This window comes from Bufo bufo, chromosome 11 (assembly GCF_905171765.1).
Source record: "Bufo bufo chromosome 11, aBufBuf1.1, whole genome shotgun sequence".
NCBI classification, from domain to species: domain Eukaryota; kingdom Metazoa; phylum Chordata; class Amphibia; order Anura; family Bufonidae; genus Bufo; species Bufo bufo.
The window spans coordinates 73,372,915-73,398,835 of record NC_053399.1 but is presented as its reverse complement, the minus strand read 5'-3'; the positions used below and the strand labels follow the sequence as shown (position 1 = coordinate 73,398,835).

Genomic DNA, 25,921 nt, shown 5'->3' with positions numbered 1-25,921 from the left:
GGCATCATTTAGGGGTACATTTGGCTTTCTGATAGCTTTTTATCTCTTTTTTTGGGGGAGGTAAGGTCACAAAAATGCTATTTAGCATTTTTTTTTTAAGCTGTTAATTTCATGGTGTAGATCATGTGATATTTTTATAGATCTGGTCATTACAGGTGCGGTGATACCAAATATGTCTATTTTGTTATGTTTTACATTTAGAATAAGAGTCAGATTTATTTTTCCTGACTAAGGTCTTGTGTGAGGGCAAATTTTTTGCAGGATGAGGTGAAATTTTCATTGATACCATTTTGGGGTACATAAGAGTTTTTAATTGCGTAATATTATGTTTTTTGGGAGGTGAGCTGACTAAAAAAAGCTGTTTTGGCTTCTTTTTTTTTATGCCGTTCACCTCACGCATATGCTTCCACAATCCTCACAAGTGTACCTAACAATGCTCCTCCTCGCAGGAAGTAGCACCAGCCCACTCCTACCAAGATGGGAGGACTGGGATGGTAAGTCCCATATCTAATGCCAAACACTGCCAGCCATACCCCATCTGCTGGTGTACAGTGTAGACAGGAACATGGTAAAAACATAACAAACCAAACAATTGCAGATACCCAGGAACCTCCTGGTTAGACACACGGGCTACAGGCATTTGCTCATCGCAAGCTGTGGCAAGCTGCATACACAATGGATCCTGGTAATAAACAAATTTGGCCTTGCTTTTTTCAACTGGAAGACAGTTCCCCATTTTGCTTTGATAGTGAGGGTCTAAAAGCATGACTTTTATCATTTAACCCTTTCCCGACCAACACTGTACTAGTACGGCGCTGGCCGGGTCTTTAAAGATGGTGCCAGCTCCTGAGCGGAGCAGGTGCCATAGCCGCGAGTAGCCTGCTGTTTCTTATAGCAGACACCCACGGCTAATGTCCGCAACAGGCAGTAAAACCGATCACGGAAATTTAAACCTTCAGATGCCGTGGTCAATCCTGACCACGGCATCTGAGCACGTGAAACACTGGAAGCGAGCGCTTCCCGGTGATGCTCTGGCTCACCCGTGCGGCTATCGGAGGAGCCAGAGCATGTGTGCAGCAGTCCCTGTCTTTGTGAATACTGCTGCATAGTATTTCCTATGGAGCCCTCTTCTGTAATAGGGCTTCACAGGAAACTAGCAATTTTCTCATAGACCCCCTGTGGGAACTATAAAAAAAAAGTGTAAAAAAAACCTAGTTTTTAAAAATAAAACAAACATAAAAAAATTAAATCACCCCCCTTTTCCCAAAATAAAAATAAAAACGAAAATTTTAAAAAAATACACATCATGGGTGTCGCCATGTGCGAAAATGCCCATATTATAAAAATATATTTTCCAATATGGCAAACAGCGAAATGGAAAAAAACCGTCAAACTGGCCGATTTGCTGTTTTTGGTCGCTTCATTTTCTACAAAAAAATTAAATAGAAAGTGAGTCATGCACAGAATGGTATCAAAGAAAAGTTCAGATCGCCTGCAAAAAATGAGCCCACATACAGCTCCGTACACATAATTAAAGAAAGTTATAGGGTTAAAAATAAATAAAAATGATTTTCTTCCCCCACTTTTTTTATTTCCCCTATTATTTTATCACTATCAAAACGCAAGAAAACCTATACATATAAGGTATCGCTGGATTTGTACTGACCTGTATAATGAAAGTAACTGGTTTTATCGCACATCGAACGTCGTAAATAAAAAAAACTTGCAAAACTGTGCCAGAATTGCATTTTTTTTGCAATTTCACCCCATTTGGAATTTTTTTTTATATTTTTTTTTTTTACAGCATTCACTTCAAGCATATGCTTCCACAGTCCTCACTAGTAAAAACTAAAATGTCACTAAATACGTAGCTGTAGGTTTGCGCTGCAGATCTCCGATGTGATGTGGGTAGATATCACAAAATCCGATAAATAAATAGCATAGAAGATCGCGCTGCTTTCAAGCACCACCTACTTCCTCAGCAAGGGGTTAAAATGGAAAAGACACAAAGGCAGGGATTACCAGATTTCACACAATAGTATCCCTCCTTAGGCCTCATGCACACAACCGTTGTGTGCATCCGTGGCCGTTGTGCCGTTTTCCTTTTTTTTTCGCGGACCCATTGACTTTCAATGGGTCCGTGGAAAAATCGGTAAAATGCACCGTTTTGCAGCCGAGACCGTGATCCGTGTATCCTGTCCGTCAAAAAAATATGACCGTCCTATTTTTTTGACGGACAACAGTTCACGGACCCATTCAAGTCAATGGGTCCGTGAAAGAACACGGATGCACACAAGATTGGCATCCGTGTCCGTGATCCGTGGCCGTAGGTTACTTTACTACAGACGGATCCGAAGATCCGTCTGCATAAAAGCTTTTTCAGAGCTGCGTTTTCACTTCGTGAGAACTCAGATCCGACATTATATTCTAACACAGAGACGTTCCCATAGTGATGGGGACGCTTCAGGTTAGAATATACTAAAATAACTGTCTACATGACTTCCCCCTGCTGCCTGGCAGGTGCTGCCAGGCAGCAGGGGGCAGCCCCCCCCTGTAGTTAACACATTGGTGGCCAGTGCGGCCGCCCCCCCCTCCCTCCCCTGTAGTTAACTCATTGGTGGCCAGTGGGCCCCCCCCTCCCCTGTAGTTAACTCGTTGGTGGCCAGTGGGCCCTCTCCCCTCCCTCCCCCTCCTAATTAAAATCTCCCCCCCTATCATTAATGGCAGCGGAGAGTACCGATCGGAGTCACAGTTTAATCGCTGGGGCTCCGATCGGTAACCATGGCAACCAGGACGCTACTGCTGTCCCGGTTGCCATGGTTACTTAGCAATTTGTAGCAGCATTATACTTACCTGCGAGCTGCGATGTCTGCGTCCGGCCGGGAGCTCCTCCTACTGGTAAGTGACAGGTCTGTGCGGCGCATTGCTTAATGACGTGTCACTTACCAGTAGGAGGAGCTCACGGCCGGACGCAGACATCGCAGCTCGCAGGTAAGTATAATGCTGCTACAAATTGCTAAGTAACCATGGCAACCGGGACAGCAGTAGCGTCCTGGTTGCCATAATTACCGATCGGAGCCCCAGCGATTAAACTGTGACTCTTATCGGTACTCTCCGCTGCCACCAATGATAGGGGGGGAGATTTTAATTTGGAGGGGGAGGGAGGGGAGAGGGCCCACTGGCCACCAACGAGTTAACTACAGGGGAGGGAGGGGGGCCCACTGGCCACCAACGAGTTAACTACAGGGGAGGGAGGGGGGCCCACTGGCCACCAACGAGTTAACTACAGGGGAGGGGGGGCCCATTGGCCACCAATGAGTTAACTACAGGGGAGGGGGGGGCCCACTGGCCACCAATGAGTTAACTACAGGGGAGGGAGGGGGGGCCACTGGCCACCAATGAGTTAACTACAGGGGAGGGGGGGGCGGCCGCACTGGCCACCAATGTGTTAACTACAGGGGGGGGGCTGCCCCCCCTGCTGCCTGGCAGCACCTGCCAGGCAGCAGGGGGCAGTTATGTACACAGTTCTTTTAGTATATTCTAACCTGAAGCGTCCCCATCACCATGGGAACGCTTCTGTGTTAGAATATACTGTCGGATTTGAGTTTCACAATGTAACTCAAATCTGACGGTATATTCTAACATAGAGGCGTTCCCATGGTGATGGGGACGCTTCAAGTTAAAATATACCATCGGATTGGAGAAAACTCAGATCCTATGGTATATTAACCACCTCAGCCCCCAGTGCTTAAACACCCTAAAAGACCAGGCCACTTTTTACACTTCTGACCTACACTACTTTCACCGTTTATTGCTCGGTCATGCAACTTACCACCCAAATGAATTTTACCTCCTTTTCTTCTCACTAATAGAGATTTCATTTGGTGGTATTTCATTGCTGCTGACATTTTTACTTTTTTTGTTATTAATCGAAATTTAACGATTTTTTTGAAAAAAAATGACATTTTTCACTTTCAGTTGTAAAATTTTGCAAAAAAAAACGAGATCCATATATAAATTTTGCTCTAAATTTATTGTTCTACATGTCTTTGATAAAAAAATAATGTTTGGGTAAAAAAAAAATGGTTTGGGTAAAATTTATAGCGTTTACAAACTATGGTACAAAAATGTGAATTTCCGCTTTTTGAAGCAGCTCTGACTTTCTGAGCACCTGTCATGTTTCCTGAGGTTCTACAATGCCCAGACAGTACAAACACCCCACAAATGACCCAATTTCGGAAAGTACACACCCTAAGGTATTCGCTGATGGGCATAGTGAGTTCATAGAACTTTTTATTTTTTGTCACAAGTTAGCGGAAAATGATAATTTTTTTTTTTTTTCTTACAAAGTCTCATATTCCACTAACTTGTGACAAAAAATAAAAAGTTCTATGAACTCACTATGCCCATCAGCGAATACCTTGGGGTCTCTTCTTTCCAAAATGGGGTCACTTGTGGGGTAATTATACTGCCCTGGCATTCTAGGGGCCCAAATGTGTGGTAAGGAGTTTGAAATCAAATTCTGTAAAAAATGAACAGTGAAATCCGAAAGGTGCTCTTTGGAATGTGGGCCCCTTTGCCCACCTAGGCTGCAAAAAAGTGTCACACATCTGGTATCTCTGTATTCAGGAGAAGTTGAGGAAGGTGTTTTGGGGTGTCTTTTTACATATACCCATGCTGGGTGAGATAAATATCTCGGTCAAATGCCAACTTTGTATAAAAAAATGGGAAAAGTTGTCTTTTGCCAAGATATTTCTCTCACCCAGCATAGGTATATGTAAAATGACACCCCAAAACACATCCCCCAACTTCTCCTGAGTACGGAGATACCAGATGTGTGACACTTTTTTGCAGCCTAGGTGGGCAAAGGGGCCCATATTCCAAAGAGCACCTTTCGGATTTCACTGGTCATTTTTGACAGAATTTGATTTCAAACTCCTTACCACACATTTGGGCCCCTAGAATGCCAGGGCAGTATAACTACCCCACAAGTGACCCCATTTTGGAAAGAAGAGACCCCAAGGTATTCGCTGATGGGCATAGTGAGTTCATGGAAGTTTTTATTTTTTGTCACAAGTTAGTGGAATATGAGACTTTGTATGAAAATAAAAAAAATAAAAAAAATCATCATTTTCCACTAAATTGTGACAAAAAATAAAAAATTCTAGGAACTCGCCATGCCCCTCACGGAATACCTTGGGGTGTCTTCTTTCCAAAATGGGGTCACTTGTGGGGTAGTTATACTGCCCTGGCATTCTAGGGGCCCAAATGTGTGGTAAGGAGTTTGAAATCAAATTCTGTAAAAAATGACGAGTGAAATCCGAAAGGTGCTCTTTGGAATATGGGCCCCTTTGCCCACCTAGGCTGCAAAAAATTGTCACACATCTGGTATCTCCGTACTCAGGAGAAGTTGGGGAATGTGTTTTGGGGTGTCATTTTACATATACCCATGCTGGGTGAGAGAAATATCTTGGCAAAAGACAACTTTATACAAAGTTGGCATTTGACCAAGTTATTTCTCTCACCCAGCATGGGTATATGTAAAATGACACCCCAAAACACATTCCCCAACTTCTCCTGAGTACGGCGATACCAGATGTGTGACACTTTTTTGCAGCCTAGATGCGCAAAGGTGCCCAAATTCCTTTTAGGAGGGCATTTTTAGACATTTGGATACCAGACTTCTTCTCACGCTTTGGGGCCCCTAGAATGCCAGGGCAGTATAAATACCCCACATGTGACCCCATTTTGGAAAGAAGACACCCCAAGGTATTCAATGAGGGGCATGGCGAGTTCATAGAATTTTTTTTTTGGCACAAGTTAGCGGAAATTGATATTTTTTATTTTTTTCTCACAAAGTCTCCCTTTCCGCTAACTCGGGACAAAAATTTCAATCTTTCATGGACTCAATATGCCCCTCACGGAATACCTGGGGGTGTCTTCTTTCCGAAATGGGGTCACATGTGTGGTATTTATACTGCCCTGGCATTCTAGGGGCCCTAAAGCGTGAGAAGAAGTCTGGAATATAAAATAAATGTCTAAAAAATTTTACGCATTTGGATTCCGTGAGGGGTATGGTGAGTTCATGTGAGATTTTATTTTTTGACACAAGTTAGTGGAATATGAGACTTTGTAAGAAAAAAAAAAAAAAATTCCGCTAACTTGGGCCAAAAAAATGTCTGAATGGAGCCTTACAGAGGCTGATCAATGACAGGGGGGTGATCAATGACAGGGGGGTGATCAGGGAGACTATATGGGGTGATCACCCCCCTGTCATTGATCACCCCCCTGTAAGGCTCCATTCAGATGTCCGTATGTGTTTTGCGGATCCGATCCATGTATCCGTGGATCCGTAAAAATCATACGGACATCTGAATGCAGCATGACAGGGGGGGGTGATCAATGACAGGGGGGTGATCAGGGAGTCTATATGGGGTGATCACCCCCCTGTCATTGATCACCCCCCTGTAAGGCTCCATTCAGATGTCCGTATGTGTTTTGCGGATCCGATCCATGTATCCGTGGATCCGTAAAAATCATACGGACATCTGAATGCAGCATGACAGGGGGGGGTGATCAATGACGGGGGGGTGATCAATGACAGGGGGGTGATCAGGGAGTCTATATGGGGTGATCACCCCCCCTGGAAGGCTCCAGGGAAACGTCTGTATGTGTTTTGCGGATCCGATCCATCTATCAGTGGATCCGTAAAAATCATGCGGACATCTGAATGGAGCTTTACAGGGGGTTGATCAATGACAGGGGTGTAATCAATGACAGGGGGGTGATCAGGGAGTCTATATGGGGTGATAACCACAGTCATTGATCACGCCCCTGTTAGGCTTCATTCAGACGTCCGTATGCGTTTTGCGGATCCGATCCATCTATCAGTGGATCCGTAAAAATCATGCGGACATCTGAATGGAGCTTTACAGGGGGTTGATCAATGACAGGGGTGTAATCAATGACAGGGGGTTGATCAGGGAGTCTATATGGGGTGATAACCACAGTCATTGATCACGCCCCTGTAAGGCTTCATTCAGACGTCCGTATGCGTTTTGCGCATCCGATCCATCTATCAGTGGATCCGTAAAAATCATGCGGACATCTGAATGGAGCTTTACAGGGGGTTGATCAATGACAGGGGTGTAATCAATGACAGGGGGGTGATCAGGGAGTCTATATGGGGTGATAACCACAGTCATTGATCACGCCCCTGTAAGGCTTCATTCAGACGTCCGTATGCGTTTTGCGGATCCGATCCATCTATCAGTGGATCCGTAAAAATCATGCGGACATCTGAATGGAGCTTTACAGGGGGTTGATCAATGACAGGGGTGTAATCAATGACAGGGGGGTGATCAGGGAGTCTATATGGGGTGATAACCACAGTCATTGATCACGCCCCTGTAAGGCTTCATTCAGACGTCCGTATGCGTTTTGCGGATCCGATCCATCTATCAGTGGATCCGTAAAAATCATGCGGACATCTGAATGGAGCTTTACAGGGGGTTGATCAATGACAGGGGTGTAATCAATGACAGGGGGGTGATCAGGGAGTCTATATGGGGTGATAACCACAGTCATTGTTCACGCCCCTGTAAGGCTTCATTCAGACGTCCATATGCGTTTTGCGGATCCGATCCATCTATCAGTGGATCCGTAAAAATCATGCGGACATCTGGATGGAGCTTTACAGGGGGTTGATCAATGACAGGGGGGTAATCAATGACAGGGGGGTGATCAGGGAGTCTATATGGGGTGATCAGGGGTGATCAGGGGTGATCAAGGGGTTAATAAGTGACAGGGGGGGGGTGTAGTGTAGTGGTGCTTGGTGCAACATATTACTGAGCTACCTGTGTCCTCTGGTGGTCAATCCAAACAAAGGGGACCACCAGAGGACCAGGTAGCAGGTATATTAGACGCTGTTATCAAAACAGCGTCTAATATACCTGTTAGGGGTTTAAAAAAATCGCATCTCCAGCCTGCCAGCGAACGATCGCCGCTGGCAGGCTGGAGATCCACTCGCTTACCTTCCGATCCTGTGAACGCGCGTGCCTGTGTGCGCGCATACACAGGAAATCTTGCGTCTTGCGAGATGACGCATATATGCGTGACTGTGCGCAGGGCTGCCGCCTCCGGAACGTGATCCTGCGTTAGGCGGTCCGGAGGCGGTTAATTTCTTTTTTTTGGTGTTCAAGTAGTGTGTGTAGTTTTAAGCATTTTCAGTGGAAACTAAACCCAACTCCTGTTAGGGGTTAAAAAAAACACATCTCCAGCCTGCCAGCGAACGATCGCCGCTGGCAGGCTGGAGATCAACTCTCTTACCTTCCGTTCCTGTGAGCGCGCGCGCCTGTGTGCAAAATGACTGCAGACTTTTTAACTCTTCAGATGCTGTGGTCAAATGTGACCACGACATCTGGATGCGCAAAAACCCGGAAGCACGTGGAGGATCGGGGGAGATGGATGTAGAGTGCTGTACCCTCTTAATTCCTGAATGCTAAAAGGATAAAAAGCTGCCTGTGTCAGGGCTCGTTGTTTTTTGTTTGCTTCACCTACCACAAAAAAAATAATAAAAAGTTATCAAAAAGTCACGCACACCCTAAAATGGTATCAATAAAAAGTACAGATCAACCCACAAAAAATTAAACCTAGCTGTGGGGACATAACCACAAGAATGTTATAGGAGTCAGAATATGGCAATGAAGAGAAAAGAAAAACACAAGAAAAACTATGCATATGTGGTATTGCCGTAATTATACTGACCTGTAGAATGAAAGTAACAGGTCAGTTTTACGCATAGGGAATGCCGTAAAAACAAATCCCATAAAAGTATTGCAGAATTACATATTTTGTTTCCTGCTTCAATATTAAATGATGGCATTAGAAAGTGCAACTTGCCCTCATACGGCGAAGGGCCAGTAACATTTTTCCCCTTGTTTCAGTAGTCATATTTTATTTTATTTTTTCTTCTATTTAACTGTATGAGACCTTGAATATTGCTAGATGAGTTGTCATTTTTTTGGAACCATTTTGAGGTATATATATATATTGTGTTAAATAGCATTTATTTAAAATTTTTACGGTTGGAGGGAAAAAAAATGAAGATTAACATATTTTGTGTGATTTATTGTTATGGTGTTCACTGTGTGTTATAACAAATATAACTTTATTCTGTGGCTCAGTACAACTATGATGGTAAATGTATGTTGTTTTATTACATAATAATCTGATGATCTTGTGTTGCTGCATTCCAAGATCTCAGCTTTTTAATTTTTTTGACAACATGAGGGCAAATACCGTGTATTAGATTTCTCGCTGGTGATAATGATTATTGCTATTACTGTATCATGTATCGGGTATTGATAGAGAAGCATTCCACAAATTGTGTGGTAAAGATAGAATATGGACAGGACGAGCAGTGTTAAATGGAAACTTTATTGATGTTTGTGTATGTGGTTTACCAGTGTTTGATGTGTTTGACACCGTGATCTAGACACTGGTAAATATCAGGGTCATGGCCTAAATTGTCCTAAATTGGTGCTGAAGGGAGATTCTCCCACTCCTTTCCTGGAAAAAAGACCCCATTTATGACAATCAGAGAGCAAGTCTAATGAAGGGAAGGGGAATACGTAATATGCACAGAAGTCCTTGTTGTCCTCCCCCTGTGGTTATAAGAGGATGCTTATTTTCTCCTTCCTGCAAACTGTCAGCTCCTACATTGCTCCCTCCTCCTCTCCCTCCATCTCCAGGCTGGCTGAGATCACAGCCAGCTAAAGGGGGGATGCTTTAACCCTTCATATCCCATGCTGTTGTAGCAGCTACAAATGTGAATCGGAATCACAGCAATATCTCTTTTACATCTGGAGATATAGCCATTAGAAATTGGGTCGAAGTAAAAGCAGCTTTCAAACAAGACCAGACCCATATCTCTAGCTTTTACAGAGCCTGAGTTGCAAAGGGTTAAAGCAGCCGTCCCCTCTCACCCTGATACCTGAGCTCTGCTTGGGCTGAACTGTTAGGACCTTATCTTAAAGCCTGAGCAGAGGGTGGATAATAATGTTTGTACTGTATAAATACTTTGAAATAGACAATAATCTAAACTATGCAACAGCTGTAAAATTCTTACCTGAGCATAGTACACCAGCATCTTCATCATGATCACAGTTATGGACACCAAACTGCAGGAAAGGACATTTCCAGATGTGTGTTTCATTTCCTTCACATTCTACATCATCCAGCCAGATGTCCCCAGTTCCTCTCCCATAATAGGCTTCTCTTGTAGCTCTGACAGCAGAACCACAACCCAGCTGCTTACAAACCACATCTGCATCTGCTTTATCCCAGGAGTCATCACAGATGGTCCCCCATCTTCCATTATGATAAATCTCCACTCTTCCAGCACATCGGTCAGGACCATTAATCAATCTTAAGTGTTTACGTTCTGCATTAGAAGAAGTTCACAATTATAATATGCATACTATACATGTTTTGTAAACTATTACATACAATACTATACCTGAGCAGACGACTTCTATCTCCTCTTCCTGGCCAGTCCATGTCTTTATATCAGATGATCTACTATCAGGACAATCCATCAGTTGGGTCTCATTTCCTTGACACTTTCCACTGACATACACATGACCATTGGTTGTTGTTGGGGTTGTGATATTAAATGTACCGACTGCACCCCCACAATGTAATTCTCTGCACACAACCTGAGCCTCATTCATGCCCCATTGGTCAGTGAGAGCTCTGCTCCATGTATTATTAGTGAGGATCTCCAGTCTTCCTGTACAGTGGTCATCTCCACCCGTCAGCCTCACCGATCCTTCTTTACCTGTAATCATGTAATGCACAGCAGTTATTTCACACATTTCAGTTTTAAAATTTGATTAAATTAACTCACCCTAAAATTTTCATGTTTTTTTTTTATAATGTAGCAAAGCGCTGTGGAGTTTTGCTATAGCAGCAGTGATGTAGTAGAGATGAATTTGGCATTTGTAGCTTGCTTCATTCTTACTAAGCAAAAGGATGAAATTCATTGTTATGACTATTTTTTATATCAATTTATTATACCAGATTGTTACAAACTCCTGCCCACCTGACATAGCAAAACTACTACTTAAAGAGGTTGTCCAGGATTTTATCATTGATAACCTATCCTTAGAATACATCATCAATATCAGATTGCTTAGAGTCCCCATCAAACAGCTGTTGTCCAGTAGTTCCTGCATCAAAACCGGCACCAAAACTTTCCATTGATGTTCAGTAAAAATTATATATTCATTTTATTCGACAGGTCAGTGGGATTAAGCAGATATCATATTTTATCCTTTCATAGTTTTTATGTTTTACTACTTTAAAAAAATTAAATTAAATAAAAATGCTGTCATCCTGACACCCTTAAAATGGGTTCTCCAAAGCACATTTACAGGTAGGGTGCAAGGGTTTATAAAAAAAAAAAAAAAAAAAGCAGTCCCCTGTCACTGGCACCCTGGTTTGTTTCATCAACAAGATCTCTTCTCCTCCATTTCTGTGTTCAGGACAATGATTGTGGAACCATTGCGTCAACTGTTTGTACTGGGAGTGTTGTCCAGGTGGTGTTGTCTCTGTAATCCTAATACAGGGATCTGCTCTTCCTTGAAAGGGATCCACCAGTTTCTACCTCTTGGAAAAGTCCAGTTGTAGTTGACACTTGATCTATGGAGGTCACAGACAAGAGTGTAGAGCACCAGAAGAACAGGAAAAGTACAAAAACAGAACAAGACTAAGGTCAGGCAGACAGAGTTCATGCAAATCCAAGAAACAGACCCAGGACCAGGACTGATAGAACTAGGTCAGAATAAAGGCAACAGGCAGAGAAATAAATGAGGGTCATAATCACAAGGTTAGACAGACACAGACAGAGGAGCAGATTATAGCTCTAGTACATGCATCCAGCAGACAGAGTGACTTGGCAGATCTATTATTGTCTATTACACAGGCCAGGAGTGGGACACACAGCACAGGATATATAGCAGGGCTAAATCTGCACCACACAGCCCAGTACCTGGACACAGAGAAAGAGAGACTTAGCCCCTAGAGTGCCACAAGGTACTGTGAGGTTCACAGAATAAACGCTATTGACACATCGCCAGAGCTTCTTCATTGTGGGATGGATTGTGTTGACCATGGATTATTTAGGACATTGACCAGATGTCTACCAGGTGAACTGAAGAAAAGTATGTATCACAATATATAGTCTCTGTACAGGAGCTTCTCTTCTTTTGTTTTCTGTGTGTGTGTGTATTGTCTGTGTGTCTTTTTAATCACTACACTTTATTAACCGCCTCCGGACCGCCTAACGCAGGATCGCGTTCCGGAGGCGACAGCCCTGCGCACAGTCACGCATATATGCGTCATCTCGCGAGACGCGAGATTTCCTGTGAACGCGCGCACACGGGATTGCGCGTTCACAGGATCGGAAGGTAAGCGAGTGGATCTCCAGCCTGCCAGCGGCGATCATTCGCTGGCAGGCTGGAGATGCGATTTCTTTAACCCCTAACAGGTATAATAGACGCTGTTTTGATAACAGCGTCTAATATACTTGCTACCTGGTCCTCTGGTGGTCCCATTTGTTTGGATCGACCACAAGAGGACACAGGTAGCTCAGTAATAAGTAGAACCAAGCACCACACTACACTACACCCCCCCTGTCACTTATTAACCCCTTATTAACCCCTGATCACCCCATATAGACTCCCTGATCACCCCCCTGTCATTGATCACCCCCCTGTCATTGATCACCCCCCTGTAAGGCTCCATTCAGACGTCCGTATGATTTTTACGGATCCACTGATACATGGATCGGATCCGCAAAATGCATACGGACGTCTGAATGGAGCCTTACAGGGGGGTGATCAATGACGGGGGTGATCACCCCATATAGACTCCCTGATCACCCCCCTGTCATTGATCACCCCACTGTCATTGATCACCCCCCTGTAAGGCTGCATTCAGATGTCTGTATGTTTTTTACGGATCCATGGATACATGGATCGGATCCGCAAAACACATACAGGCGTCTGAATGGAGCCTTACAGGGGGGTGATTACCCATAATAGACTCCCTGATCACTCCCCTGTCATTGATCACCCCCTTGTAAGGCTCCATTCAGACGTCCGTATGATTTCTACGGATCCACTGATACATGGATCGGATCCGCAAAACACATACGGACGTCTGAATGGAGCCTTACAGGGGGGTGATCAATGACAGGGGGGTGATCACCCCATATAGACTCCCTGATCACCCCCCCTGTCATTGATCACCCCCCTGTCATTGATCACCCCCCTGTAAGGCTGCATTCAGATGTCCGTATGTTTTTTACGGATCCACGGATACATGGATCGGATCCACAAAACACATACGGACATCTGAATGGAGCCTTATAGGGGGGTGATGAATGACAGGGGGGTGATCACCCCATATAGACTCCCTGATCACCCCCCTGTCATTGATCACCCCCCTGTTATTGATCACCCCCCTGTAAGGCTGCATTCAGATGTCCGAATGTTTTTTACGGATCCACGGATCGGATCCGCAAAACACATACGGACATCTGAATGGAGCCTTATAGGGGGGTGATCATTGACAGGGGGGTGATCACCCCATATAGACTCCCTGATCACCCCCCTGTCATTGATCACCCCCCTGTCATTGATCACCCCCCTGTAAGGCTCCATTCAGACATTTTTTTGGCCCAAGTTAGCGGAAATTATTATTTTTTTTCTTACAAAGTCTCATATTCCACTAACTTGTGTCAAAAAATAAAATCTCACATGAACTCCCCATACACCTCACGGAATCCAAATGCGTAAAATTTTTTAGACATTTATATTCCAGACTTCTTCTCACGCTTTAGGGCCCCTAAAATGCCAGGGCAGTATAAATACCCCACATGTGACCCCATTTTGGAAAGAAGACACCCCAAGGTATTCCCTGAGGGGCATATTGATTCCATGAAACATTGAAATTTTTGTCCCAAGTTAGCGGAAAGGGAGACTTTGTGAGAAAAAAAAAAAATCAATTTCCGCTAACTTGTGCCAAAAAAAATAATTCTATGAACTCGCCATGCCCCTCATTGAATACCTTGGGGTGTCTTCTTTCCAAAATGGGGTCACATGTGGGGTATTTATACTGCCCTGGCTTTTTAGGGGCCCTAAAGCGTGAGAAGAAGTCTGGGATCCAAATGTCTAAAAATGCCCTCATAAAAGGAATGTAGGCCCCTTTGCGCATCTAGGCTGCAAAAAAGTGTCACACATCTGGTATCGCCGTACTCAGGAGAAGTTGGGCAATGTGTTTTGGGGTGTCATTTTACATATACCCATGCTGGGTGAGAGAAATAACTTGGTCAAATGCCAACTTTGTATAAAGTTGTCTTTTGCCAAGATATTTCTCTCACCCAGCAAAGCGTCCACACTTGAACGTAATTCCTTGCTCACTGAACGGAGCAACAGTACCAAACCTTCACGCTTTGCTTTTGCATTCCAATATAGTCCGGTTGCCGAAATGGTCTGGCAGAGTATCAATCGAAACTGGGACCTTCCTAAGGGAGACCCCACTCTTAATAGCTTCACTGAAAATAGACCATTGGTCACATTTAAAAGATGCCCCACAATCAAAGACAAATTAGTCAGAAGTGTTTTCTCTTCACCAAGAGATGAAATTTGGTTAAAGAAACCGATGGGCAATTTTAGATGTGGCCATTGTTCCTTTTGCACACTCAATGTCTGTTCCAGGAATCTACAAATAGGCAGTGTATCACATACAGTACGGGACTTCATTAACTGCCGTACGTCTTACGTGGTATATGTAGTTTTCTGTCCCTGCAGACGCTTCTACATTGGAAAGACAATTCGCCCCCTTTTTGAGCGCATTCGCGAACATGTTGGTTCCATTCGATCAGGCAGAGGCAGTCCTCGCCTCATTGAACATATCCGCACGGCCCACGACGCGTATCCGCGTTGTCTCTCCTTTGCGGGCGTAGAGCATGTCCGCCCTATCCCTCGGGGTGGTGACCGGCATCGCCTACTCCTGCAGAGGGAGGCAAGGTGGATTATGCGTACGGAAGCCATGCATGCGGTAGGAATGAATGACAGAAATGACATGTCTGTATTCTTGTGACATTCCAGGCGCCCATATATGGAGGGATTTTGTGGCGATTTGTCTTTCCCATGTAGAAGCAGACCCTCCCTTTTCATCCCTTGCAGCAAAAAGTTCTGTATTAAAGCATTCTGATCCATTATCGTAGCTTAGACCAGTTATCTCATTTCCTAATCTCTTACATGCTCTAATATGTATTTTGCAACATTCGTCCTCTCTATGTATATGCTCTCTTTATTTGTTCTAATTCTGGCTCAATTAACCATATGATTGTAATCTCACCTGTTGTTTTGCATGTAATTTTAACACGTCACATCCGTGGGAGTGAGATACTTGCTGACGGCGTCGGCCGTCCCCTCATCCGCTATGTATAAAGCGCACGTATGCGCAATGACGTAATCAGTGGCCTGAGGAAGCGCGTCTGGGCGCGCGAAACGGCCGTCGCTGCTCGCAACTATGTGTCCGCCCTGGATCCCCACTGCTACCTGTTGAGGAAGCTACAATAAAGGATACTTTTTGATACACTTCGGTGAGTGCCGCAACTTTGTTTTTCACTTCTCTCTCCAAGTTGCCATTTGTATACTATATACTATTTTGCTGAGCACCACGTTTAGAAGTGTTCCTGACTGCATCTGGCTCGGTTTTTGCAAGGCGTATTCAGTGTATGCAGTGCCGCCTGTTCACGGTTCACGTCTCCCTCCTCTCTGTCATTTTACATATACCCATGCTGGGTGAGATAAATATCTTGGTCAAATGCCAACTTTGTATAAAAAATGGGAAAAGTTGTCTTTTGCCGAGATATTTCTCTCACCCAGCATGAGTATATGTAAAAAGACACCCCAAAACACATTGCCCAACTTCTCCTGAATACGGCAATACCACATGTGTGACACTTTTTTGCAGCCTAGGTGGGCAAAGGGGCCCACATTCCAAAGAGCACCTTTCGGATTTCACAGGTCATTTACCTACTTACCACACATTAGGGCCCCTAGAATGCCAGGGCAGTATAACTACCCCACAAGTGACCCCATTTTGGAAAGAAGACACCCCAAGGTATTCCGTATTTTTTTTCTTACAAAGTCTCATATTCCACTAACTTGTGACAAAAAATAAAAACTTCCATGAACTCACTATGCCCATCAGCAAATACCTTGGGGTGTCTTCTTTCCAAAATGGGGTCACTTGTGGGGTAGTTATACTGCCCTGGGATTCTAGGGGCCCTAATGTGTGGTAAGTAGTTTGAAATCAAAATCTGTAAAAAATGGCCGGTGAAATCTGAAAGGTGCTCTTTGGAATGTGGGCCCCTTTGCCCACCTAGGCTGCAAAAAAGTGTCACACATGTGGTATCTCCATACTCAGGAGAAGTTGGGCAATGTGTTTTGGGGTGTCATTTTACATATACCCATGCTGGGTGAGAGAAATATCTTGGCAAAAGACAACTTTTCCCATTTTTTTATACAAAGTTGGCATTTGACCAAGATATTTCTCTCACCCAGCATGGGTATATGTAAAATGACACCCCAAAACACATTGCCCAACTTCTACTGAGTACGGAGATACCACATGTGTGACACTTTTTTGCAGCCTAGGTGGGCAAAGGGGCCCACATTCCAAAGAGCACCTTTCGGATTTCACCGGCCATTTTTTACAGATTTTGATTTCAAACTACTTACCACACATTAGGGCCCCTAGAATCCCAGGGCAGTATAACTACCCCACAAGTGACCCCATTTTGGAAAGAAGACACCCCAAGGTATTCGCTGATGGGCATAGTGAGTTCATGGAAGCTTTTATTTTTTGTCACAAGTTAGTGGAATATGAGACTTTGTAAGAAAAAATAAATAAAAATCATCATTTTCCGCTAACTTGTGACAAAAAATAAAAAATTCTAGGAACTCGCAATGCCCCTCACGGAATACCTTGGAGTGTCTTCTTTCCAAAATGGGGTCACTTGTGGGGTAGTTATATTGCCCTGGGATTCTAGGGGCCATAATGTATGGTAAGTAGTTTGAAATCAAAATCTGTAAAAAATGGCCGGTGAAATCCGAAAGGTGCTCTTTGGAATGTGGGTCCCTTTGCCCACCTAGGCTGCAAAAAAGTGCCACACATGTGATATCTCCGTACTCAGGAGAAGTTGGGCAATGTGTTTTGGGGTGTCATTTTACATATACCCATGCTGGGTGAGAGAAATATCTTGGCAAAAGACAACTTTTCCCATTTTTTTTATACAAAGTTGGCATTTGACCAAGATTTTTATCTCACCCAGCATGGGTATATGTAAAATGACACCCCAAAACACATTGCCCAACTTCTCATGAGTACGGAGATACCACATGTGTGACACTTTTTTGCAGCCTAGGTGGGCAAAGGGGCCCACATTCCAAAGAGCACCTTTCGGATTTCACCGGCCATTTTTTACAGATTTTGATTTCAAACTACTTACCACACATTAGGGCCCCTAGAATGCCAGGGCAGTATAACTACCCCACAAGTGACCCCATTTTGGAAAGAAGACACCCCAAGGTATTCGCTGATGGGCATAGTGAGTTCATAGAAGTTTTTTTTTTTTGTCACAAGTTAGTGGAATATGAGACTTTGTAAGAAAAAAAAAATCATCATATTCCGCTAACTTGTGACAAAAAATAAAAAGTTCTATGAACTCACTATGCCCATCAGCGAATACCTTAGGGTGTCTACTTTCCGAAATGGGGTCATTTGTGGGGTGTTTGTACTGTCTGACCATTGTAGAACCTCAGGAAACATGAAAGGTGCCCAGAAAGTCAGTGCTGCTTCAAAAAGCGGAAATTCACATTTTTGTACCATAGTTTGTAAACGCTATAACTTTTACCCAAACCATTTTTTTTTTACCCAAACATTTTTTTTTATCAAAGACATGTAGAACAATAAATTTAGAGAAAAATTTATATATGGATGTCGTTTTTTTTGCAAAATTTTACAACTGAAAGTGAAAAATGTCATTTTTTTGCAAAAAAATCGTTAAATTTCGATTAATAACAAAAAAAGTAAAAATGTCAGCAGCAATGAAATACCACCAAATGAAATCTCTATTGGTGAGAAGAAAAGGAGGTAAAATTCATTTGGGTGGTAAGTTGCATGACCGAGCAATAAACTGTGAAAGTAGTGTAGGTCAGAAGTGTAAAAAGTGGCCTGGTCATTAAGGGTGTTTAAGCTAGGGGGGCTGAGGTGGTTAACGTAACAATCTGCATAAACAATGAAAGCACTGACGTACTGTCAGTTGATGCAGTCACTGATACAACACCTATAATTCAGACAAGGTTTCATTAGATCTAACTAGTGATGAGCGTGCATGCTCGGCCGAATACCTGTTCGGCTCGAGCATCGCTATGCTTGGCAGATTCGAGAGCTCGGTCGAATAATTCTGGTGCTCGAATACAATTTAATACAATGTAAGTCAATTGGAGACCACCAGGCACCCCCTGCTCTGAAGAGAAGAGGGTGTCTGGTTCATAAAAAAAAGTTAGAAATTGATGGAAACCCCATCAAAATGGCTTGGGAACAGCATTAAGAGGATAGCTGGATGCGTCTTAGACTCCTATTTTTCTTTTTTCGAAAGCCCAAAGTCGTGCTCTCACCTCGTGCAACAAAATCGTGCAGCGTGCCACACAAAAATCGTGCACTAGGTCGCGGTCTATCGCAGGCCCTTTCCAAAAGAGAAGGGCCCCCCACAAACCATTCCCTATCCCTCCGGAGCCAAAGCTCTTGCATGGGACTGGGACAAAGGGCAACCCTCAGCCGAAGCCAAGGGTACGCCCATCTATGCTCCCGGCTTTCGCCTAGGCTGCCACCCAAAGCGTCAGCCAGGAGCTTCAACAAGGTCTGGACTCTCCCCAGAGGGAGAGCCCAAGGGGTTTGGCAGGGGGGTGAGGAGCCAATATGGCCACACATCCCCCCCTAGACCTCAAGGATGGGGTACCCGTAAGGGTGCCGCAACCTTGAAAATCCTAGTGAACACACAACGTGTAAAAGTGCACACAGTGACATAAAAAATAAATAAGTGAATGTGTGCCATTACGGCCCGGACATTCGACCAGAATTATAAAAATTCCTCGTATCTTCAAGGCCGAAGCCGAGCAAATAGAGATGTGTGCTAAAATTGTGAGAAAGAAAGTGCTGTGCCAACTCTCAGTGGGATTCCACCCCCAGTGAGTTCCGGCACCCCAGGGTCGCCAGTCCTGGGGCACTTGCACTTTGGGCTTTCAACACAACTCGACCTAATGGCATCGATCCAGCAACCCGGGCCACCTCGCACAGGACATTTCTGCCCTAGTGCTGTACACCCTTTGTGGGCCACTGTGTGGTTCTCTGCTCTCCTCTAATTTCATGTCTCAGCCTATCGCGGCCTTCCTCCATGGGCAGAGTTCAGTCTAGGAGCCACGCTCAACTGGACTGATAAGAACAGATACTACACTTGATCTTAGTCAAAAGGCCGAGAAGATCAATATCATTAGGCGACAAAAAGTTTTCTGATTGTCCTAACATAATATTCAATAACCTTTCTATACAGTTTTGTCATGCAAAATCTAATTTGCATAAACATGGGCTTTTGGGAAAGACATGCAAATGAGCAGAATCTGCCTTGTTTTTCAGCTATTATAAGACTATGAAAACCAATAGATTGCGCTATTGAGTTATGAACAGCGCACTCTATTGGTTTAACAGTCTTATGACGAGACAAATATTCTTGTCAGAAGACTATGAAACCAATAGAGGGCGCTGTTCATAACTCAATAGCGCCCTCTATTGGTTTCATAGTCTTCTGACAATAATATTAGACTGATTCTTATGACAAGCTTATTACTGTAGCCTTTTGCATGGAAAATTCGCAATTAGAATATTCGCGATTAGAATAGTCACGATCTACACTAGGATGATATCTGACACTGGGAAAGCTGGGTAATAACTTGCGATCAACACTGAGTTATTACCCAGCATTTCCAGTGTCAGATTTTATCACTGAGTTATTACCCAGCTTTCCCACTGTCAGATATCATCCTAGTGTAGATCACAAATATTCTAATCGCAAATATATTAATCGCAAATTTTCCATGCAAAAGGCTACACTAATAAGCTTGTCATAAGAATCAGTCTAATATTCTTGTCAGAAGACTATGAAACCAATAAAGGGCACTATTGACTTATGAACAGCGCCCTCTATTGGTTTCATAGTCTTCTGACAAGAATATTTGTCTCGTCTTAAGACTGTGAAACCAATAGAGGGTGCTGTTCATATATCAATAGCACCCTCTATTGGTTTTCATAGTCTTATGACAGCTGAAATACAAGGCAGATTCTGCTCATTTGCATGTCTTTCCCATGAGCCCATGTTTATGCAAAAGAGTTTTTACATGACAAAACTGTATAGAAAGGTTATTGAATATTAGCAGACAAGGAGCACTTATTGGATATTTATAGAAACTGCAGAATCAGAATCAGGGTAATATCTGTAAACTCTTGCTGTCTTAAGTAGATTCATATAGAACATTTTCAAATGTTATCTCCATTTTGTGTCAATTACTGGAAAAAAAAAACACCTAAATGGTTAACAAACTGCCTAGCTGCTGATTTGAATAGTTTGAGGGGTGGAGTTTTTAAAGTATTATGCTTTATAGAATTTTTGATATACTGACCCCTCCAAATTACTGTACTTCAGAACTGAAATGGTCTAAAAAAAAAAAGATTTTGTAGATTTTCTTCAAAATTTAGAAAATTGCTCGTAAACTTTTTGGGCCTCCACTTGGCAAATAAAGTTCAATATAGATAAATGTAAAGTTATTCACTTGGGGGCTAATAATCTTCATGCAGCATATGCCCTAGGGGGAGTAAAACTGTGAGAGTCACTTGTTGGAAAGGATCTGGGTGTATTAGTAAATCATAGACTAAATAACAGCATGCAATGCCATTCAGCTGCCTCTAAATCCAACAGAATTTAGTCTTGTATTAAGAGGCATGGACTTGCGGGACAGGGATTTAATATTGCTACTATACAAAGCGTTGGTGCGGCCTCAACTGGAATGTGCGGTTCAGTTTTGGGCACCAGTCCATAAAAAGGATGCCCTGGAGTTAGAAAAAGTACAGAGGAGAACATGTCAGTTAAATATATCATATAGGAGACACACACAGTAATATTTGAGAAGTTAAATGAAGTTTATTGGATTTACAGAAAGTGTGCTATAATTGTTTAAACAAAATTAGGCAGGTGCATAAATTTGGGCACTGTTGTCATTTTATTGATTCCAAAACCTTTAGAACTAATTATTGGAACTCAAATTGGCTTGGTAAGCTCAGTGACCCCTGACCTACATACACAGGTGAATCCAATTATGAAAAAGAGTATTTAAGGGGGTCAATTGTAAGTTTAACTCCTCTTTTTATTTTCTCTGAAGAGTAGCAACATGGGGGTCTCAAAACAACTCTCAAATGACCTGAAGACAAAGATTGTTCACCATCATGGTTTAGGGGAAGGATACAGAAAGCTGTCTCAGAGATTTCAGCTGTCTGTTTCCACAGTTAGGAACATATTGAGGAAATGGAAGACCACTGCTCGAAGTGGCAGACCAAGAAAAATCTCGAATAGACAGAAGCGACGAATGGTGAGAACAGTCAGAGTCAACCCACAGACCAGCACCAAAGACCTACAACATCATCTTGCTGCAGATGGAGTCACTGTGCATTGTTCAACCATTCGGCGCACTTTACACAAGGAGATGCTGTATGCGAGAGTGATGCAGAGGAAGCCTTTTCTCCGCCCACAGCACAAAAAGTGCCGCTTGAGGTCGGCTAAAGCACATTTGGACAAGCCAGCTTCATTTTGGAATAAGGTGCTGTGGACTGATGAAACTAAAATTGAGTTATTTGGCCATAACAAGGGGCGTTATGCCCGGAGGAAAAAGAACACAGCATTCCAAGAAAAACACCTGCTACCTACAGTAAAATATGGTGGTGGTTCCATCATGCTATCGGGCTGTGTGGCCAGTGCAGGGACTGGGAATCTTGTCAAAGTTGAGGAACGCATGGATTCCACTCAGTATCAGCAGATTCTGGAGACCAATGTCCAGGAATCAGTGACAAAGCTGAAGCTGCGCCGGGGCTGGATCTTTCAACAAGACAACAACCCTAAACACTGCTCAAAATCCACTAAGGCATTTATGCAGAGGAACAAGTACAACATTCTGGAATGGCCATCTCAGTCCCCAGACTTGAATATAATTGAAAATCTGTGGTGTGACTTAAAGAGAGCTGTCCATGCTCGGAAGCCATCAAACCTGAATGAACTAAAGATGTTTTGTAAAGAGGAATGGTCCAAAATACCTTCAACCAGAATCCAGACTCTCATTGGAACCTACAGGAAGCGTTTAGAGGCTGTAATTTCTGCAAAAGGAGGATCTACTAAATATTGATTTCATTTCTTTTTTTTGTGGTGCCCAAATTTATGCACCTGCCTAATTTTGTTTAAACAATTATAGCACACTTTCTGTAAATCCAATAAACTTCATTTCACTTCTCAAATATCACTGTGTGTGTCTCCTATATGATATATTTAAATGACATTTTTCATCGTAACAACGAACGATTTATACAGGAAAATCATGACGATTAACAAGGTTGCCCAAACTTTCGCATCCCACTGTATGTCCTCTTGTAGCAGTTTTTCTACTTTTAAATATTCGCTCCTCTTTTACCTTGTTGATTCCCTTTATGTATTTAAAAGTTTCTATTATATCCCCTCTGTCTCGTCTTTATTCCAAGCTATACATGTTAAGATCCTTTAATCTTTCCTGGTAAGTTTTATCCTGCAGTCCATGTACTAGTTTAGTAGCTCTTCTATGAACTCTCTCCAAAGTATCAATATCCTTCTGGAGATATGGTCTCCAGTACTGAGCACAATACTCCAAATGAGGTCTCACTAGTGCTCTGTAGAGCGGCATGAGCACCTCCCTCTTTCTACTGGTAATGCCTCTCCCTATACACCCAAGCATTCTGCTAGCATTTCCTGCTGCTCTATGACATTGTCTGCCTACCTTTAAGTCTTCTGAATTAATGACCCCTAAATCCCTTTCCTCAGATACTGAGGTTAGGACTGTATCACTGATTTTATATTCTGCTCTTGGGTTTTTACACCCCAGGTGTATTATCTTGCACTTATCAACATTACATTTTAGTTGCCAGATTTTTGACCATTCCTCTAGTTTTCCTAAATCCTTTTCCATTTGGTGTATCCCTCCAGGAACATCAACCCTGTTACAAATCTTTGTGTCATCAGCAAAAAGACACACCTTACCATCGAGGCCTTCTGCAATTTTGCTGATAAAGATAATAAACAATATGGGTCCCAGAACAGATCCCTGAGGTACCCCACTGGTAACAAGACCATGGTCTGAATATACTTCATTGACTACAACCCTCTGTTGTCTGTCCCTCAGCCGCTGCCTAATCCATTCAACAATATGGGAGTCCAAGCACAAAGACTACAATTTATTAATAAGCCTTCTATGTGGGACAGTATCAAAAGCCTTACTAAAGTCTAGATAAGCAATGTCTACTGCACCTCCTCCATCTATTATTTTAGTCACCCAATCAAAAAAATCTATTAGATTAGTTTGACATGATCTCCCTAAAGTAAACCCATGCTGTTTTTCATCTTTCAATCCATGGGATTTTAGATGTTCCAGAATCCTCTCCTTAAGTATGGTTTCCATAAATTTTCCCACTATTGATGTCAGGCTTACTGGCCTATAGTTGCCCGATTCCTCCCTACTACCTATCTTGTGAATGGGCACCACATTTGCTAATTTCCAATCTTCTGGGACGACTCCTGTTACCAGTGATTGGTTAAATAAATCTGTTAATGGTTTTGCTAGTTCACCGCTAAGCTCTTTTAATAGCTTTGGGTGTATCCCATCAGGCCCCTGTGACTTATTTGTATTAATTTTAGACAGCTGACTTAGAACCTCTACTTCTGTAAAGACACATGCATCAAAAGATTCATTAGTCTTCCTTCCTAACTGAGGTCCTTTTCCTTCATTTTCCTTTGTAAAAACTGAACAGAAGTACCGTATATACTCGAGTATAAGACGAGTTTTTTGGCACATATTTTTGTGCTCAAAAAGCCTCCTCGTCTTATAATCGAGTCTAGGTCTTAGCTCCGGTAATAGCAAGCAGTGCGGGGGGCGGCGCTCACTCACTGACGTCACGCGCCTGCGCCGCCTAGTGGGAGCAGGCGCGTGATGTCAGTGAGTGAGCGCCGCTCCCCGCACTGCCTGTATTACCGAAGCAAAGACAAAGTAAGATATCCAAAGTTAAAGGTTACTGATTAGTTTAAATATACTGCTGTGAGCGTCGGAGAGAGGGATCTGTGGATGGCACTGTAGGGGGATCTGTGGATGGCACTGTAGGGGGATCTGTGGATGGCAGTGCCATCCACAGATCCCCCTACAGTGCCATCCACAGATCCCCCCTCCCCTAAACAGTGCCATCATGGCACTGTTTAGGGGAGGGGGGATCTGTGGATGGCACTGTTTAGGGGGGATCTGTGGATGGCACTGTTTAGGGGGGATCTGTGGATGGCACTGTTTAGGGGGGAGATCTGTGGATGGCACTGTTTAGGGGGAGATCTGTGGATGGCTCCCTGTATTTAATGCAGAGTGTGTGTGTGTATATAATGCACACACTCTGCATTAAATACAGGGAGTCACCCTCTTGCAGATGTGTGTATATAATGTAGAGTGTGTGCATTATATACACATACACTCTGCATTATAGCTGCATTTCCCACCCTAGTCTTATACTCGAGTCAATCATTTTTCACATTTTTTGGGGGTAAAATTAGGGGCTCGGCTTATACTCGGGTCGGCTTATACTCGAGTATATACGGTATTCATTGAGGCAGTCAGCTAGTTCTTTATCTTCTTCCATATACCTTCCTTCTTTTGTTTTTAATTTGGTAATTCCTTGTTTTAGTTTCCTTTTTTCATTTATGTATCTGAAGAATGTCTTATCGCCTTTTTTCACTGCCTGAGCTAATTTCTCTTCTGCCTGTGCTTTAGAAGCTCTTATAACTTGTTCGGCCTCTCTCTGCCTAATCTTATAAATTTGCCTGTCATCCTGTTTTTTTTTTTTTTATAATTTCTTTTTTTGCTTTCACTGACAAGCCTAATGCAATTATCTGTGCCACTTTTAAGTAGTCCCATTTCTCCTGGACTCCATTGAAACTGTTCCAATCTGATAGGAACTCGTATACCACTAATCTAATTTTAGAAAAGTCAGTTTTTCTAAAATCTCGAAACTTTGGTTTTTATGTGGTGTGACTCCCAAGCTTTCCCCTACAGTAATATCAGATACCAAATTCCCATTTGTGAATACTAAATCTAAAATGGCCTCCTTCCGGGTTGGCTCCTCAACTACTTGCTGTAGAGATAATCCCAGTAGGGAATTTAGAATATCTGTACTCCTGGCAGAACTAGATATTTTGGTTTTCCAGTTTACATCAGAAGGATTAAAGTCTCCCATAATGATAACTTCCCCTTTCAATGTCATTTTAGCTATTTCCTACACTAGTAGATCTAATTCTTTGACTTGGCTAGGTGGTCTATATATCACACCTACACGAGTTACCTTATGATTATCAAGCTGCAAGGTAACCCAAACTGACTCTAAATTGGTCTTGCTAACTTGTATTAAAATAGATTTTATGCTATCTTTCACATACAGGGCCACTCCTCCCCCTTTCTTGCCT

General features: G+C 43.1%; 2 protein-coding genes and 1 pseudogene across 3 annotated transcripts in view; all 3 read right to left on the bottom strand.

Moving 5' to 3' along the window:
* LOC120981622 (NACHT, LRR and PYD domains-containing protein 3-like) overlaps window positions 1-25,921 on the bottom strand; it is a 3,400,916-nt gene that overhangs the window by 1,660,305 nt on the left and 1,714,690 nt on the right. The gene's annotated exons all lie outside the window — the stretch shown is intronic.
* Window positions 1-25,921, bottom strand: part of LOC120981621 (antigen WC1.1-like) — a 214,842-nt gene that overhangs the window by 156,373 nt on the left and 32,548 nt on the right. The window contains exons 3-4 of one of the 2 annotated variants that reach the window (XM_040411189.1): window positions 10,520-10,840; window positions 10,130-10,444 (exon numbers count right to left, since the gene is read on the bottom strand). The exons of the other annotated variant lie outside the window; for it this stretch is intronic. Coding sequence (XP_040267123.1) covers window positions 10,130-10,444; window positions 10,520-10,840 — 636 coding nt within the window. The remainder of the gene's footprint in view (window positions 1-10,129; window positions 10,445-10,519; window positions 10,841-25,921) is intronic. 2 annotated transcript variants of the gene reach the window in all.
* On the bottom strand, window positions 19,483-19,627 carry LOC120982623 (annotated as a pseudogene).